Genomic DNA, 17,797 nt, shown 5'->3' with positions numbered 1-17,797 from the left:
ACCATATGTGCGTGGGTTTATCTCTGGACTTCTATCCTGTTCCATTGATCTATATTTCTGTTTCTGTGCCAGTACCATACTGTCTTGATTACTATAGCTTTGTAGTATAGTCTGAAGTCAGGGAGCCTGATTACTCCAGCTCCGTTTTTCTTTCTCAAGATTGCTTTGGCTATTCAGGGTCTTTTGTGTTTCCATACAAATTTTTTTGAAATTTTTTGTTCTAGTTTTGTGAAAAATGCCAGTGGTAGTTTGATAGGGATTGCATTGAATCTGTAGATTGCTTTGGGTAGTAGAGTCATTTTCACAATGTTGATTCTTCCAATCCAAGAACGTGGTGTATCTCTCTATCTATTTGTATCATCTTTAATTTCTTTCATCAGTGTCTTATAATTTTCTGCATACAGGTCTTCTGTCTCCTTAGGTAGGTTTATTCCTAGATATTTTATTCTTTTTGTTGCAGTGGTAAATGGGAGTGTTTTCTTAATTCCACTTTCAGATTTTTCATCATTAGTGTATAGGAATGCAAGAGATTTCTGTGCATTAATTTTGTATCCTGCTACTTTACCAAATTAATTGATTAGCTCTAGTAGTTTTCTGGTAGCATCTTTAGGATTGTCTATGTGTAGTATCATGTCATCTGCAAACAGTGACAGCTTTACTTCTTCTTTTCCAATTTGGATTCCTTTTATTTCTTTTTCTTCTCTGAGTGCCGTGGCTAGGACTTCCAAAACTGTGTTGAATAATAGTGGCGAGAGTGGACATCCTTGTCTTGTTCCTGATCTTGGAGGAAATGGTTTCAGTTTTTCACCATTGAGGACGATGTTGTCTGTGGGTTTGTCATATATGGTCTTTATTATGTTGAGGAAAGTTCCCTCTATGCCTACTTTCTGGAGGGTTTTTATCATAAATGGGTGTTGAATTTTGTCGAAAGCTTTCTCTGCATCTATTGAGATGATCATATGGTTTTTCTCCTTCAATTTGTTAATATGTTGTATCACGTTGATTGATTTGCGTATATTGAAGAATCCTTGCATTCCTGGGATAAACCCCACTTGATCATAGTGTATGATCCTTTTAATGTGCTGTTGGATTCTGTTTGCTAGTATTTTGTTGAGGATTTTTGCATCTATGTTCATCAGTGATATTGGCCTGTAGTTTTCTTTCTTTGTGACATCTTTGTCTGGTTTTGGTGTCAGAGTGATGGTGGCCTCGTAGAATGAGTTTGGGAGTGTTCCTCCCTCTGCTATATTTTGGAAGAGTTTGAGAAGGATAGGTGTTAGCTCTTCTCTAAATGTTTGATAGAATTCTCCTGTGAAGCCATCCGGGTCTGGGCTTTTGTTTGTTGGAAGATTTTTAATCTCAGTCTCAATTTCATTGCTTGTGATTGGTCTGTTCATATTTTCTATTTCTTCCTGGCTCAGTCTCGGAAGGTTGTGCATTTCTAAGAATTTGTCCATTTCTTCCAGGTTGTCCATTTTGTTGGCATGTAGTTGCTTGTAGTTATCTCTCATGATCCTTTGTATTTCTGCAGTGTCAGCTGTTACTTCTCCTTTTTCATTTCTAATTCTATTGATTTTTCTCCCTTTCTTTCTTGATAAGTCTGGCTAATGGTTTATCAATTTTGTTTATCTTCTCAACAAACCAGCTTTTAGTTTTATTGAGCTTTGCTATTGTTTCCTTCATTTCTTTTTCATTTATTTCTGGTCCGATCTTTATGATTTCTTCCCTTTTGCTAACTTTGCAGTTTTTTTGCAGCTGAGATTTTTATTTAGCTATTTATTGATGTATCATTGACATATAACTTTAGTTTCAGGTGTACAATATCATGATTTGATATTTATATGTATTGTGAAATGATCACCACAATATGTCTAGTTAACATTCATCACCATTAATAGGTGCAATTTTTTTTTCTTCTGAGAACTTTTGATTTGTTCTTTGCAACTTTCAAATGTACTATAAGATAGTATTCTTAACTATAGTCACCAGGCTGGACATAATATTCCCCATGACTTATTTACTTTATAACTGGAAATTTTTGCTTTTTGGCCCTGTTCATTCATTTTGTCCACCTCCGCCCCCACCTCTGGGAACCACGAATCTGGTCTGTTTCTATGAGGCTTTTGTTTTTGTCTTTAAGATTCCACATATAAGTGAGAGCATATGGTATTTGTCTTTGTCTGGCTTATTTCACTGAGCATAATGCCCTCAAGGTCCATCCATGATGGTTGCAAATAGTGAGATTTCATTCTTTTTTTATGGCTGAATAATATTCCACTGTATGTATACGTGTATGTATATAGATACCACATCTCTTTATCCATTCATCTGTTGGCAGACAGTTTATTTCCATGTCTTGGATATTGTAAACAATGCTGCACTTAACAGAGGGATGCATACATCTTTGAATTAGTGTTTTTGTTTTGTTTGAATAAATACCCAGATTTGGAATTGGTAGTTTTATTTTTAATTTTTTGAGGAACCTCCATATTTTTTTCCATAGTGGCTGCACCAACTTACATTCCCCACAATACTTCCCAAGGATTCCCTTTTCTCTACATCCTTGTTGACACTTGTTATTTCTTATCTTTTTGGTAATAGCCATTCTAACAAGTGTGAGGTGATATATCACTGTGGTTTTGATTTGCTTTTCCCTGGTGATTAGTGATATAGAGCATCTTTTCATATACCTGTTGACCATCTGTATGTCATCTTTGGAAAAATGTTCAGATCCTCTGCCCATGTTTTAATCAGATTTTTTTTGCTATTGTGTTGAATTGATATATTTATATATTTTTGCATATTAGCCCCTTACCAGATATATGATTTGCAAATATTTTTTCTTATCCAGTAGGTTGCCTTTCACTTTGTTGATGGTCTCTTTTGCTGTGCAGAAGCTTTTTAATTTTATGTAGTCCCACTTGTTTATTTTTGCTTTAGGTTTATTTTTTGCCTTTGCTTTTGGTGCCAAATTCAAAAGACCATTGCCAAGACTGATGTCAAGGAGATTACCACCTATGTTTTCTCCCAAGAGTTTTATGATTTCAGGTCTTACATTCAAGTCTTTAATCCATTTTGAGTTAATTTTTGTGGATGGTGTAAGATAGTGGTCCAGTTTCATGCATTTGCATGTGGCTGTCCAGTTTTCCAAACATCGTTTATTGAAGAAACTGCTCTTTCCTCATTTATATTCTTGGCTTCTTTGTCTCAGATTAATTGACCGTATATGCATGGGTTTATTTCTGGGCTGTCTATTCTGTTGCATTTATCTACGTTGCTGTTTTTATGCCATAAAATGCTATTTTGATTACTATAGCTTTATAATATACTTTGAAATCAAGGGGCGTGATGCCTTCACCTTTGTTTTTCTTTCTCAACATTGCTTTGGCTATTTGGGGTCTTTTGTGTTTCCATACAAATTTGGGGATTATTTATGTGAAAAATGCCATAGGAATTTTGATAGAGATTGCACTGAACCTTTAAATCACTTTGGGTACTGTGGACATTTTAACATTAATTCTTCCAATCCGTAAACACAGAATATCTTTCCATTTATTTGCATCTTCTTCAGTTTCTTTCATCAATGTCTTAGAGTTTTCAGTGCTCTTTCACCTCCTTGCTTAAATTTATTCCTAGGAATTTTGTTCTTTTTCATGTAATTGTAAATGAGATTGTTTTCTTAATTTCTCTTTCTGAGAGTGTATAGAAATGCAACAGATTTTTGTATATTGATTTTTGTATCCTACAACTTTACTGAACTAATTTATTCTAACAGTTTTTTGGTGAATCTTTAGGGTTTTCCATATATAATATATCATCTGCAAACAGTGATAATTTTACTTACTCCTTTCCAATTTGGTTGCCTTTTATTCCTTTTCCTTGCCTAATTGCTATGGCTGGGACTTCCAATTCTGTGTTGATTAAAAGTGGCAAGAAGTGGGCATTCTTGTCTTGTTCCTGATCTTAGAGGAAAGGCTTTCAGCTTTTCACCATTGAGTATGATGTTAGCTGTGGGCCTCTCATATATAGCCTTGTATTATATTATGGTGAGGTATGTTCTTGCTCTACCCGCTTTGTTAAGAGTTTTACCAAAAATGGATGTTGAATTTTGTCATAAGCTTTTTCTGTATCTTACTGTGATGATCATATGATTTTTATCCTTTATTTTGTTAATGTGGTGTATCACAATGATTGATTTGTGGATGTTGAATCATCCTTGCAGCCCTGGAATAAATCCCACTTGCTCATGGCATATGATCCTTTAAATGTATCATTGAATTCTGTTTGCTAATATTTTGTTGAGGATTTTTGTGCCTATGTTCATCAGAGATATTGGCCTATAATTTTCTTTTCTTCTGGTGTCCTTGTCTGGTTTTGGTATCAGGGTAATCCTGGCCTCTTAAAATGAATTTGGAAGTGTTCCCTCCTCTCCTATTTTTTGGAAGAGTTTGAGAAGGATTGGTATTAATGCTTCTTTGAATGTTTCATAGAATTCCCCTGTGAAGCTACCTGATCCTGGGCTTCTGTTTGTTGAAGTTTTTCATTACTGATTCAATCTTGTTACTAATAATCAGTCTATTCAAGTTTTCTAATTCTACATGATTCAGCCTTGGTAGATTGTATCTTTCTAGGAATTTATCCATTTCTTCTAGGTGTCAAATTTGTTGGCATGTAATTTTCATGGTTGGCATATAAATTTCATCTCTTATGATCCTTTGTATTTCTGTGGTATCAGTGGTTTCCTCCTTCACTTCTGATTTTGAATCCTCTTTCTTGGTGAGTCTAGCTAAACCTTTGTCAACTTTATCTTTTCATATATGTAAGGTTGAAATTATTTTTTGTTACCATTTTATTAGGAGCTGAGATTTTTTAATGGGGATTAAATGATAATGAAAATTTACTGTTTACTTAACAAGAAAAGTTCAACAGTGTTATTAAGGATCCAAGCTCTTTCCAACTTTCTGCTCCCCTGTTCTTGTTGAGTTTTTGTTCTTATGCTTGTTCCCTCATGATTGCAATATGGTTGCCATAGCAAATAACATCACATCTACACCCAAGATAGAACAAAAGTGCATGTTGCAGCATCATTGAGTTCTCTGCTCTGTATCTTTTTTTATCAGGAAAGCAAAAAGTTTTCCAGAAGATTCAGCAGAGTTTCACTGGCCAGAATTAGATCACACGGCCACCTCCAAGGATTAAAAAAGGCCAAGAAAGCAAAAATTTGGCAAGGAAGAGCAAGATTGCCTGATAATCATTCCCTACCCTAGTGGGAGATTTTTTAAGCAGCTGAGGTTTTGGAATAAGGTTTTTGGCAACTTAGAATTCTGGTTTATCCAGTGATTTATTATTTAACTGTAGATCAGTAGATATGTTCATGGGTAAGTAGGTAGTCTCTCTGTTTTCTAGGGGATAAGAGAAATGAAAGACCATTTTAGAAGAAGAGATGTTTTTGCCTTTTTGGTATCCTAGGGCCTACAGAAGCCTAATTCCCTTTCTTTTCATTCCTTTTTTTTCTCTTTTTAAATTTCAGTAAATAAATAGTAGTGCTCTCTATATAATGATTAAAAATGACTGGTGGACTTTAAATTTAAATTGTTGCTTTTTAAATTTATCTGTGAGTGCAGCAGTGGGCTCAATTGCACAGGAAGCTGAGACAACAGGAAGGTGGACAAAGAAGCCAATTCCACCTCGTGCAGGAAGGGGCTTGTGCAGTAGTGATTAGCAGCTGCCCCTTTACTGCCCTTGGACTCGGTGGCAAAGCCTAGGCTCCTCCTTGTAAAGAAAAACTTTCTTGACCCTTCATGGAAGACAGCTTAAGCATTCACAGATATTTACAGTAGTTTAGTCATCAAATTCCTTGTTATAGAATCGATTTAAAAATTGTGCATTTGATGTGATATTCAGGGACCTCAGACTCAGGGATAAAACAAGTTATTATAGTAACTTGAAACACCTTTGTATTAAAAAACCCTCAAATTAGTGAAATTAATGACAAAATAGTCATTTTTTTGAAGGGAGGCAAATTTTAAATATCTCAAAAAGTCTTCTGAAGATGGATCGTGGCGATGGATGTACAATGATGTGAATGTACTTAATGCCACTAAATTGTATACTTAAAATGGTAAAGTTATGTATATTTTGCCACAATAAAAAAAAAATCTGAACGTAGTCTTGTTGCGGGACCTACTCTAATGAATAGGTAGAATAATTTGTAAAGAGAAGAGCAAATAATTGCATATCAGTGGATGTTTTCTCTTTACGCTCAGTACGTATCTTGATCGCAGTGTTCTCTTGCACTTTGGACCTGTATACCCAATGGCGTTCTCTCCATTTGGCCTGTCTCACCAACACCTCTGATCTCAAACTGAGTTCAGTGTCTTCAGTTTACCTGTGCACACCTGTTCCTCCTCCCACCTTCCTTGTCTTAGTTAAGGGGTCTAAGAAGCACCCAACTGCTCCAGCCTGAAACCTGGGTGTCGTTCTTGAATCCAAATTTTCCTTCAGCCTCCACACCCAATCAAACACCACTTCGAGTTAATTCTGTCTCCTCAGTGTTGCTCTAATCTGTCCATTTCTTTTCACCTCCACAGTTGCCACTCTAAGGTAAATAAGGAATCAGGAACTCTCCTCTCCAAATGAGCTCCCAGCATCCATTCTGCCATCCACTTATCTTAATGCCTGAAAAACATTCAAGGTGTTAAGAAACACTTAAAAAAATCGTTTTATTGTGGTAAGACCACTTAACATAAGATCTGCTCTCTTAATAGATTTTAACTGTAAAACAGAGTATCATTATCTACAGATAGAATGTTGTACAGCAGATCTCTAGAATGTCTTGCTTTACTGAAACTTCATACCTGTTGATTAGAAATCATTTTCTTAACCAATAGATGATCTGTTGGCTTTCGTGGAAACATCATCAAATTGCTTAGCAAACTTTACAAAGGCACTCAGTCATAGTTTTTGCCAAATGGAAATGAGTGACATCTAAACTTCTAAAACTATCTAAAACTTCTTACTCTTCCACAAAATATTCACCCCCCCCCCATTTAGCATAGTAATATTAACACTGTAAGACAAAAAAAAAAAGGGGGGGGGAGTGATATCTTCAGGGCAAGTTGTGGAAGATGGCTATCTTACACTAGTCTGTGAGTTGCCCAAGTGGGCAAGGTGATTTCAGTTTTATTAATTCACTTATCAGTCTTATTGGACATATATGTGTACCAGGCACTGTTGGGGCAGAGACATGGGACAAATTCCCCACCCATGAGGAGCGCACAGCCTAGTAGTAGAGACAGGTTTGAAAACCAGATGATTTATGCAATGAAGTGCTATAAGAGTCAAGCAAGGTGGTCTGCAGTCATTGAGGAGGGACATTCCATGGAACCCGGGAAAGCTTCCTAGAGCTGGAAAGTAAAGAAGATCTGGATTTGAGATCCAGCGCTGCCTCCAGATCAAGCCCTTTTTCCATTTCAGCTAAGAATGTAATCGATGTGGCAGGCACGGGATTTTAAAAATCTCATTATTTTCATTTGCATTTCCCTGGCTGTCCGTCAGGTTGAGCATCATTTTATGTTTATTGACAGTGTGCATTTTCCCTTCTGCGTATTGTCTATTTTTGCCATTTGTGGAAAATCCTAATGTTGAAAATAAACTCAGAGGCAGATAGGGGACTTGTCTGATGCTGATTGTAGGACTGGTTTCCTAAGTCCTACACACATCTCCTGACAAAAAATAAGGATCAGGATGTTTTCCTAACCACCCCCCCTGCTTCCTGCCAATATCTGTCTTCTCTCTGATAACTGAGCTTCCTCTTCTAGCCTGGTGGTCGCTGAGGAAGGTCGGCTGGACATGACGGAATCTGTGTGTGCAGACACTGTCGTCATCTTTAACTGCGTAGTTTTTTTTCGTCTGTCAAAACTAGGGAAGAAAGTCTACACAGATGGACAGAGGGAGTTATGTGTAGGTTTGCAAATGTGAGCACTGTCTGATAAAACGGAAGTTTTTGAGCGTGCAGATCTCAGAGAATGAGGTCCAATTTCATATCTGGTTTGAGAGAAATATCTATAGATAAACTACTACATGGATCTGAGAATGACTCTCATTCGTGTAACAGAAAATGCCTGAGACGTCAGTGTTTCATCCCAACTAATCCTGAGGACTCAACCTCCATGTTGTCTTGCCTGATGGCAGCCAGAAGGGCTCTCCACCTGCGCCCTGTGTTCTAATCTCTTGGTGGCCAGAGGAGAGAGCCGCTGAGATGTAGGGGAGGGAACATCCAGGACTTGGAGCCAGAGGCACCTGGCTGGGAGTCGTGGCTCTGCTCTTATCAGCTGTGTTTTGTTAAACAACTCTCTCCACGCCTCTGGGCCTTGGTTTTCTCCTGTGCAAAATGGGGAGAGTGCTTTATAGTTCCCAGAGGTATTTTAAGGATCAAATAACATGATTGCTATACACACATTAGGTATGCATGTATTCTTCTTCACTCTTCTTTCTTCTCTTTGCCACACCACACACACAGCCAAGCCAAGGGCCTTGGCTGTAGTTGGTGCTTGATACATGTGTACTGCTTGATTACATACAGCAGTGGTTCTCCAAGTGTGGTCCCCTGGCCAGCAGCATCTGCATCACTTGGGAACACGTTAGAAATGCGAAAACCCTGACCTACTCAATCAGAAACTGTTGTGGGACTCAGCAGCGTTTGACTTCCAGGTGATTCTAAGGCTCGTTCAAGTTTAAGAACCACTGCAAGTCTCCTTCCTGCTGTGGTCAATACAGAATGAGATTTGGCGAGAGGGGAAAAGAAGTGTGTTTAATGATATAAAAGCTATTTAAAGTCCCAGAAGGTGACTTTCATCTAATGTTAGGTTTTCCTTAAAATAGTGAATACGATGTTTCAAGAAGGAGAACTGTTTCCTGTTACCCTTTGGAGAAAAGCAACCACCTTTAGCTGAATGCAGGGTTTGAGATAAGCTATCTGGCCGTGGCTATCCACTGACCTAGAGCAGATACCTTCTTACCCTCTTTTCTGTTCTTTTTCTGTAAATATTAATGACAACTTATAAACTAATGCATGCTACACTAACTCCTGAGCTCTGGGAGATCTGACATGATGCTGTTTTTGCCATGCTGTTATTTCTGATTCAATATATTTTAATTTAAAGGCACAGCCACTTGCCTATGTTCATAACCACAGGGATTAAACATAATAGCGGGGCCCATTAACACACTTCTGTGTATCAGTGAAAATCTTGACGCTCTACATGGATCAGGAAGCTCGCTCCTACAGCCAAGAGTGTCATCACCGTGGCAAGCCTCTGTCAAGCTCGTTTCTAGTACACCTTAACTGTATCATTTATTATAAAGTTTCTGTGATCAATAGACATTAATGAATAGTTGTACCTAGTGTATATAATGAGTGTTCCGTATTATTAAACATTCCTAAGCTTCTTAGGAGAAACGCATCAATACTCAGCAGTAAACCTGATGATCATGACAAGCTTTGATTTTTAACTGTCTGCCTTTTGCTTTTGATTAAGGAACTCATTTAAATGATTTAAAGTACAACTGATTCTCTATGCAGATACGTTCCTTCGGGCAGGACCTGATACTTATTAGCCAAAGAATTTCATTTCAGTGAATGTAAACAAACATGAATTGAGTAATCATGAAGAATAAAGAAAACAATTTAGGTGATACAAACAAACTTTATTTTACACTTGATGAAGTAGATAGTTTTCTTTTGGAGAACTGCACAATGGGGCAGAAGGTAGGAAGCTTTTATAGGATGAAGAATCAAGAACAAGGAAAAGAGAAACTGAACGTATCTAATTGGCTGGAGCTACAGAGTCAACTTTGGGGTGAGAAGGTCTAGGTGGGCTTGATGTTTGGGGGTTGATTGGCTGACTGTATATATTGTGTTTCTGGTCAAGTAGAGCAGGGACTAGAAAGTTATCTACGTTTCGGTTTGCTGAACTGGCACCCTTGGCAAGAAAGAGTCCATCTTGGGCCTAGAAGTTTACTGATGAAGGAATAAGTAAACATTGCTAAGAAAGGTGAAAGTGTTAAGTGTAATCATACCTGCTATATGTTGAGAGTCTACCAGGTGCCAAGAACCTGACTTTAGTTACCTACTTTCTTACAAAAACACTGTGAGGCAGATATTATTGTTTCCATTTTACAGACACCAAAAGTATCCTTAGAGGGTCCCCAGATGGACATGAGATGTTTGGTGTTGGCAGATCCAGTGAATATGGGGACGACTCAAAAGGAGGTGTGTCGCCGGTTTCATAAAACCGCACCTGAGAAGGTGATGTGCCTGATTTTGAGGCCTTCTTGAGCTTCTCTATTGGAATTAATATCCTCAGTTAAGTTGGCCTGTTTGTCACACTGCGCTGGTGCGTTGTGTGTGTCTAAGCTTGCCCCTGGTCTGGGGAGCGTGATAAGGAGTGATGCTACGATTAGGTGAGATGGAGAGCTGGGGCCTCCCGGGGCACAGGGCATTGGGCAGTGTACTGAACACACAGGCAGCGTGAAAACTCCTGAGGGCCTGGAGCAGGGCAGCAAATAGGTTTCGAGTACTTCCTTTATAATTTACTCAGGTAGTCTTTGGAAGTCAACACAAGTACAGGTAAATTTATAGAGTAAACCAATAAAAACTTATAGTCTGCTAGGATCTATTCTGGTTAGTAATACTCTTTTGTGAAGGAAAAAAATGGACATGATTATTAGAAAAAAATGGAAAGATAATTCAGTGCACAAAAATTCTAATAGAAGAAAGCCAAATTGCAAAGTAAGGAAATATTCTTAGTGCCCAATGAGAAATAAAAAAAAAAATTAAGAATTCCTCACATTACTTGTTGTATCCTGACAAAACCCGTTGGATGTAGTTAACACCAAAACTTTTATTTGAAGCACAAATATGTTTCATTCTTTAGTGCTTTCTTGTGTTGAGATTATTTCCCAAATTCTTGCTTGGTTTCAGTGGATTGATGAATAACAAGACTTAAGTGATACTTGTTTATCCTTTTGAATATTGTATGGATTTGTAGGTTTCTAACCTCTCCTAACTTTTATTTGGTTCAGTTATCTGATATAAAACTGCTTTTCAAATGCCACGCCTAGTTCTTAGGTGATGGGGTCCACCACCTCTTAGCTCCACAATGATGCTACGTTTGAACATATTCTTGGCCTTTATCACCTTTGGAAACAGCTACCTGATTTCTAGGTATTTGCTCTAGTGGTCAGAGCGATCGTTAAAACATGCCTAGAACATGGGAAAATTAGATGACTTTTGGCTTCTCACCTTTGCCTCCACTTTTACTGAATTAGGGACATGATACTTAACTATCAGATTCTTTTCTTTCATATATGTGCAATAAGTGGCAGGAATGTGATACATACAGTCTTAAACTAAAGCCCTCTTCCACTGCTTTCCCTGAAGCAAGTATCATCATGAATTCCACTGAATGTTCAGTATTGTTCTTGATTATTTCATGAATGAGTTTGCTTGGGGCAAGGATGGGGACAAGGGAAGACTTGTACATCAACATTGCGGTCATCTTCCACTGATTTTATCTCTGCCTCCACACCTTCTCTCCAAAATTCTTTTCAAAGATCGATAATACTCTTCACCACAGTAAGCAAACAGCCTTATCAATCACTAGCTGACCAAATCTCTGGCCCTCACTTGTGTTAATTCTGCTAATAGTTTACCTAAATCCGACTTGGGATTCAAGAGAATACCAAGGCAAGTCTATGGAACACTAAGATAAAGTATCAAAAGAACATCATGATATATATCTAAATCTTTTAGGCCTTCTACGTGCAGTTTCTGGGGTAATCCTAGAGATCAGGTTCAAACACAACCCACACCAAGTTCATTTGTAATATGCCTCTTACTCCAAAGTACCAAGCAAGATAGCACTTAAGAACTAAACGTTTATTTATTAGTAATATTTAGTATTTTTTAAGGTTCAAAAATCAACATCTTATATAAATACCTAACTGAAAGTTAGGAAACTTAAATACACTTAACATTTAGGATTTTAAGTACCTTATTCAGAACTTTTGATAGACTCTGTTATAATTACATCGACTGAGTAGCATTCAGGAACTTACGGAAATGGGCTCATTCAACCCACACTGTTACCTTGAATTTCATATTTTCTGCCTTTTCATGGCTGATCAGTATGATAGTCTGGAATGATGCCAGTCAATATATGAAATGAAAAAGCACAGCATTTAGTCATATCTGGGACTCTGATACAAATATTCATAACTTTTTGGCTACATGACCTTGGGCAAGTCATTTACCTGCAGGAAATCTTTCACAGGGACCTTGTAAGACTCTAATGAGACGAGAAAGTTCTTTGTAAAGCAAATGTCTCGTATCCTACTATATTAAAAATCACATTTTAGTGTAGAGACGGAGCTCTGTAAGTGTGGCCTTTGATTTTCACAGTGAGAGAGACTCAATGACTACCACTGAAGAAAAAACATATGACCTGTGGCATAATTAACCTTTATAAAGAGGCCTTTAGTGGGATCTTACTATATTTTTTTAATGTGTTTGAGACACAGGAATTAAATTTTCCCCTAGTTCTTCCAATTAGTAAAGGCTAACAGGTACAAAGCAGTTCCTATGCGCCAGGTACTGTACTAAGCACTTAACGTAAATAAGCTCATTTCCTCCTCCTATGAGGTGCTATGGTTATACCCATTTTACAGATGAGGAAACCAGGGACACAGGTTAGAGAAGAATCCCCAATCAATCATGACCACAGCCAAAACTTCATCCATGTTCACTGCATTCATCAGTATTCACTGCATTCTATATATGCTGATATTTTCTCCTACTCCCATATGTCAGACCCCTGTAGAGGCTATGACAGAATCCTAAGTCCTTTCTGGTACTTTGGGGGTAAGGAGGAAATGTTGGACACAGGTAATTGATACACCTGGGATAATCGAACACGGCCTGATGGATCGTTACACTGTCCTGGCAGAATATGCCACGTCCACAGCTGCCTATGAAGTTGGAGAGAAGAGCCTACACTGCTTTCCAAAGCCTGGGGGAGGGCTGCGAGTGCACAGTTTGAGCCCAGGAAGCTGCTCACCACGACTCTTGAAATAGTTATTGTACGAAAAGGGCACGGAGAATATTTTCCAGATTTCCCAACCACACGGTCTTCACCCTAGCTTTGGCTTCAGCCACCAAAACATGTGGTTTGGACACGAATCTGGAGTCAATAATCTTTCTAGCACCCTGTGCTTCTCCCGCCTGCTCCAAAGTAGTCTGTTCTGTGTTCTGTTCTCTTAGGATTTGCTAGGAGATGAATCATGTGAGTTGATAAATCTGTTAACACCTAGAGGCGGTAACCGGGCATTGTTTACGTGGGGGTCTTCGATACCTCAGCCCTCAACAGGAGTGGCTAACTTAAAAAATTTTCAAAGCGCCGTGGCAGCTCCGTGGGAAGCTGTTCTGGAGAAGGTCCGTTTATTGTACCTCACAGGCTGCCTGCTGATGCACGGAGCTAGCCGACACCAGCACCGAGGATGGCTTCAAAGGCTGCAGGTTCTAGTGGCAGCAAGTTTATTCAGCTGCACTTTGGACCTAAGCAGCAGGGGCCAGAGCAACATAGTAATTTCTTTGGGCCACAATGGTCAAAAACTGTAACTGGAAAGTGCCCATGCAGGAGAGAGACTTACTCCATCTTTAAGTTTTCCTTAAAAACAGGAGCAGATTCCGGGATAAGGCACTAATACAATTAACGAAGACAGTAAAGCAGAGCGATGAATCTTACTTTGCAAAATTATTCCAAAGGCCCAAGATGAAAGAGACGAAGAAAAAACGTAATGGTGCAGCGTAAGACCTTCTGCCAGGTGGGTTCTTTGAGCACTGCTCCCCCCCATTTCTATTATTAATTTCTCAGCATATCTTTCTTTCACCGCCATCACCAGCCAAAAATTCCACATAACTCAAGACAGTAATTTACTCATAAAGGAAACACACCTGCAACTTTATTAATAACCAACTTTTTTTTTTTTTATTAGAGCAGATACAGTTGTGAAAACTGTACATTATACATTTTGGTTTCAAGGATTATAAATAACGGAACTCGCAGTTAGGGAGTTCTTTTTCACAGCAAGAAACTTTAAATAAACAAAGTCATGTTTTATTAAGTACATTGGCAGACTTCATGTGCTGTCCAAAATGTAGAGTACAGTATAACAACCCATTAGAAAGAGCCTTTCATGTAAAATACAGCTGTGCACATTTTAGAAAAATACCAACAATTTGAGCTTTGTTTTTAAAAAAGCTTATAAATCATACATACATTTATAAATGGAACCAACATGCTCACTTTATAAACATATCCTTTATTATCTGTTACCCATTATTTCCAAAGCATTACACATTCGAAATAAACACTTAAGATTAAATATTTTATTTAATTTTTTTAAAAAATCAGCTTTCCCAGCATCAAGAGCTATGGGGTTAGGAAGGAGCAGTGAGAATATTGAGACTGACGCAGGAACTGAAACGTTTCTTGGGTAAAAACGTATACTTCCTAAATTTAAAAGTCAAAGCAAAATGTAAAAAATAAATAAATATACAAGTTGTAATTTTTATTTGCTCTCTTTTTGCTTTCTTCTTTATTCCATATTGGTCACACCCAGGATTCTCAACATATTGTACTTCTGCAAAAAACACCACTGCGTTACTGCCCTGCAGGTGACAAAGCATTCAGTCCACACCTGTGCTAATATGGGAATTGTCTCTTCTGCATCGGAACCGCAGCAGATAAGGTAAAAATCTGATTAAACCATGCAGATCGTGAAAATGTTTAGGAATAGCTCCCTCTCCTCAATAACGTCTTACCAAGATTGGACAGATAACTTACCTCCCCTGATTTTCTTTTCAAATAATTATTTTTATAAAGACCACGTAGTTTCTCTAAATAAGCATGCTTCTGAGTAATAAAGAATAAATTATAAAACAGCAGAAAAATCAGATTATGTCAGAATAACAAAGGACTGCAAAAGACAGATACTTAAAAATTGTCTAAGCCTTTAAAATGTGAAATACAATTACAAAAGGACTTTGAAAAACATGAAAGGCGTAAAATTGAGAAGCACTGATTTAACAAAGCTTTATGCTCTACCTGAATGTATTCAACAAAAATTTAAGTTTGGGGAAAAAAAAAAGAAGAGCAGTTATTAATAGCATCTTGCTTAACTTTCATGGGAATTAACATAGCTACTGACAAGATTTTATTTGGTTGGTGAAGTACGTCAGCAGTGAAACTGAATCCTTTAAACACCGATTACTGCAATCCATGCAATGTTTTGACGATACTTCTTAGAATTCTGTTGTCTTTCAGCTTTTAAAATCTAGCACCTCCTAAGTGCGTAAATAATTCATCTCAGTAGTGTTAAAAATGTTTAAAGTTAAATTATTCTTAGGTAGGTGTAATGCCTTCAAATTGCTAAATTTTAAATAGCCTTTTACAGGTTTAGGAAGACTAAACGACATGAAGAATGATGTATTGCTATCAAAAGAAACACATTTTCTCTAGCATTCTGTTGTTTCTTTTCCTTGAGATGCGACACATGTGCTTCATCCAGCCAGGACCGCGTGTTGTAGATGACTATACGTCGGACTTAAATAAACAGCAGAAATGAACATAATCGTGCACAAGCCAACGAAACCTTCTCTCCCGGGGCGTTCCAGGAGATGAGAAAGCAGCAGGTCATGGCATAAGACTGGTGAGTGATGCTGCTACCTACTTCTTCTAATGAGACAGGAGTGAATGCTGGAACCATGGCCACAGCAACACAATCCTCCGACCACATTCCTCGGGCAGTCGTTTGTTTCCCCAGCTCCCTACTAGAAACGTCAGATGGTAAAATAGTAAGGCAGCTGTTGACTTCCATCAAAAAAAAAAAAAAAAAAAAAAAAAAATTGCAGCTCCATACATTTCCAGTTTAGTCACACTCTGCTAGGACAGATGGAGTAGTCAATGCCAGGAACTTCGCCGGATGGGGCTGCTTCAGCAGATTTTAAAAAAGAATGATTATTAAGTTTTGCTCTCCAACATGGCTGCTTGCTTCAGCTCCCAGAGGACCCCAAAGCATTCCCAGGGGGACCGAACGGGTCCTCCGGCTGAATTTTCCAAGTTTCATCTCTCTCTCTCTCTCTCTCTCTCTGGTGATCCCATCCTAATTCCAAGCCTCCTTCCCTGTGTCTGAGTCTGACCGGGGCGTACCATTTAAAGGGCTGATGACACCACTGCAGAGAACTGTGGGCTAACACCACTAGTTGTCATGACTTCACTGAAGGGTCAAAACAGTTATATCATTAAGTAACTATGTTGAATCACATTCAGGCACAGCCAAAATTAAAGTGAAGGACAATACGTAGTTGTTAAAAAAAAAAAAAAAAAGTAAATTTGAATATGGGAAAAAAAAAGTTATATATTGTGATTTTAGAGAGAAATTAAGGCTATTCTTACCTTTCCTAATTCCAATCAAGTTAGAAAGTGAACAAAAAGAATTGCCAACCCAATATTCAACAGCATGACGAGGACAATCATGATTGAATTAGGGCCCTGGAAACGAAATAGAACAAAACAAGTGTCACTTTTCCATGTTGATAGCAGTAGATAAATGAGCTCACAAAACCAGTTACCAAAAAATATTAAGAAAGACCCAACACAGTTGCAGTAAATAAGGTATGAAGAATGACGGCAGTTCCAAAAGGTATAAACTAAAAATAGCTACGCTGTATTTAAATGGGGCCATCTCTGAACTTTCACTTAAAGATGAATCCGGTCTTGATTAAACCTAAAAAACGACTTAAAAAATAATCGACTTCACCTCGAAACACTGGGCAACAGTCTGGGTGAGACACAGCTCACCATAAAGGGTTTAAAAACTGATGGGAATTAGATACGCATTTTTGTTAAGGTTAAGGTGTAAGTCGTCGGATAAGGAAGAATCATTTCCTCGTAAAGGCAGTTAGAACGGGAGAGTGAAATCTGCAGGACAAAGAGGCTGCTCTGGAAAAGTTTAGGAAAAACTCAAAATGCGGTTCTTTGACTCTTGCTTTTCCTGGTTTTCTTTTTGGATACTATCCCTTCCTTAAGGTAAAAGCTGCAAGTGGGAAATTGAGCCCTTTCAGAAATTACTGTGCAGGTCTAATTTTTTTTTTTTTTTTAAATAGCTACTTTATTTATTTATTTCTTTATTTTTGGCTGTGTTGGGTCTTCGGTTCGTGCGAGGGCTTTCTCTAGTTACGGCAAGTGGGGGCCACTCTTCATCGCGGTGCAGGGACCGGTCTTCATCGCGGTGCGCGGGCCTTTCACTATCGCGGCCCCTCCCGTTGCGGGGCACAGGCTCCAGACGCGCAGGCTCAGTAGTTGTGGCTCACGGGCCCAGCTGGTCCGTGGCATGTGGGATCTTCCCAGACCAGGGCTCGAACCCGCGTCCCCTGCATTAGCAGGCAGATTCTCAACCACTGCGCCACCAGGGAAGCCCCTGTGCAGGTCTAATTTTTAACTCCTCTGCTTAAAGCCACAACATTTCAGAAATCAGGTTACATTTTAACAAATGACAGAGTCCTATTTTGCTAAATACTGCTATAATAAATACCACATCGCCCAAGGTACCCAAAATTTACTTGTTTTTTTTTTTTTTAAAAAAACAAAGAAACCTTATAATGACCCATCTTCTTAGATCTGCCCGTGCTCGGCCATCTTTATTACAAAGACGCGATCTTAGTATTTACTATTAA

The 17,797-nt window shown here is 38.3% G+C and overlaps 1 protein-coding gene across 4 annotated transcripts in view; it reads right to left on the bottom strand.

Moving 5' to 3' along the window:
* Positions 1–14,020: 14,020 nt before the first annotated feature.
* The window catches only part of JPH1 (junctophilin 1), a 78,408-nt gene continuing 74,631 nt past the window's right edge, over positions 14,021–17,797 (bottom strand). The window contains exons 5-6 of one of the 4 annotated variants that reach the window (XM_007185066.2): positions 16,518–16,613; positions 14,021–15,892 (exon numbers count right to left, since the gene is read on the bottom strand). In XM_007185066.2, the coding sequence (XP_007185128.2) occupies positions 16,533–16,613 (81 nt within the window). In that variant the 3' untranslated portion in view covers positions 14,021–15,892; positions 16,518–16,532. The other 3 variants (XM_028167181.2, XM_007185065.2, XM_007185067.2) reach the window with 3 other exon arrangements.

This window comes from Balaenoptera acutorostrata, chromosome 17 (assembly GCF_949987535.1).
Source record: "Balaenoptera acutorostrata chromosome 17, mBalAcu1.1, whole genome shotgun sequence".
Classification (NCBI taxonomy): Eukaryota; Metazoa; Chordata; class Mammalia; order Artiodactyla; family Balaenopteridae; genus Balaenoptera; species Balaenoptera acutorostrata.
The sequence above is the reverse complement of the archived record's forward strand: the minus strand, read 5'-3'. Positions and strand labels throughout refer to the sequence as shown.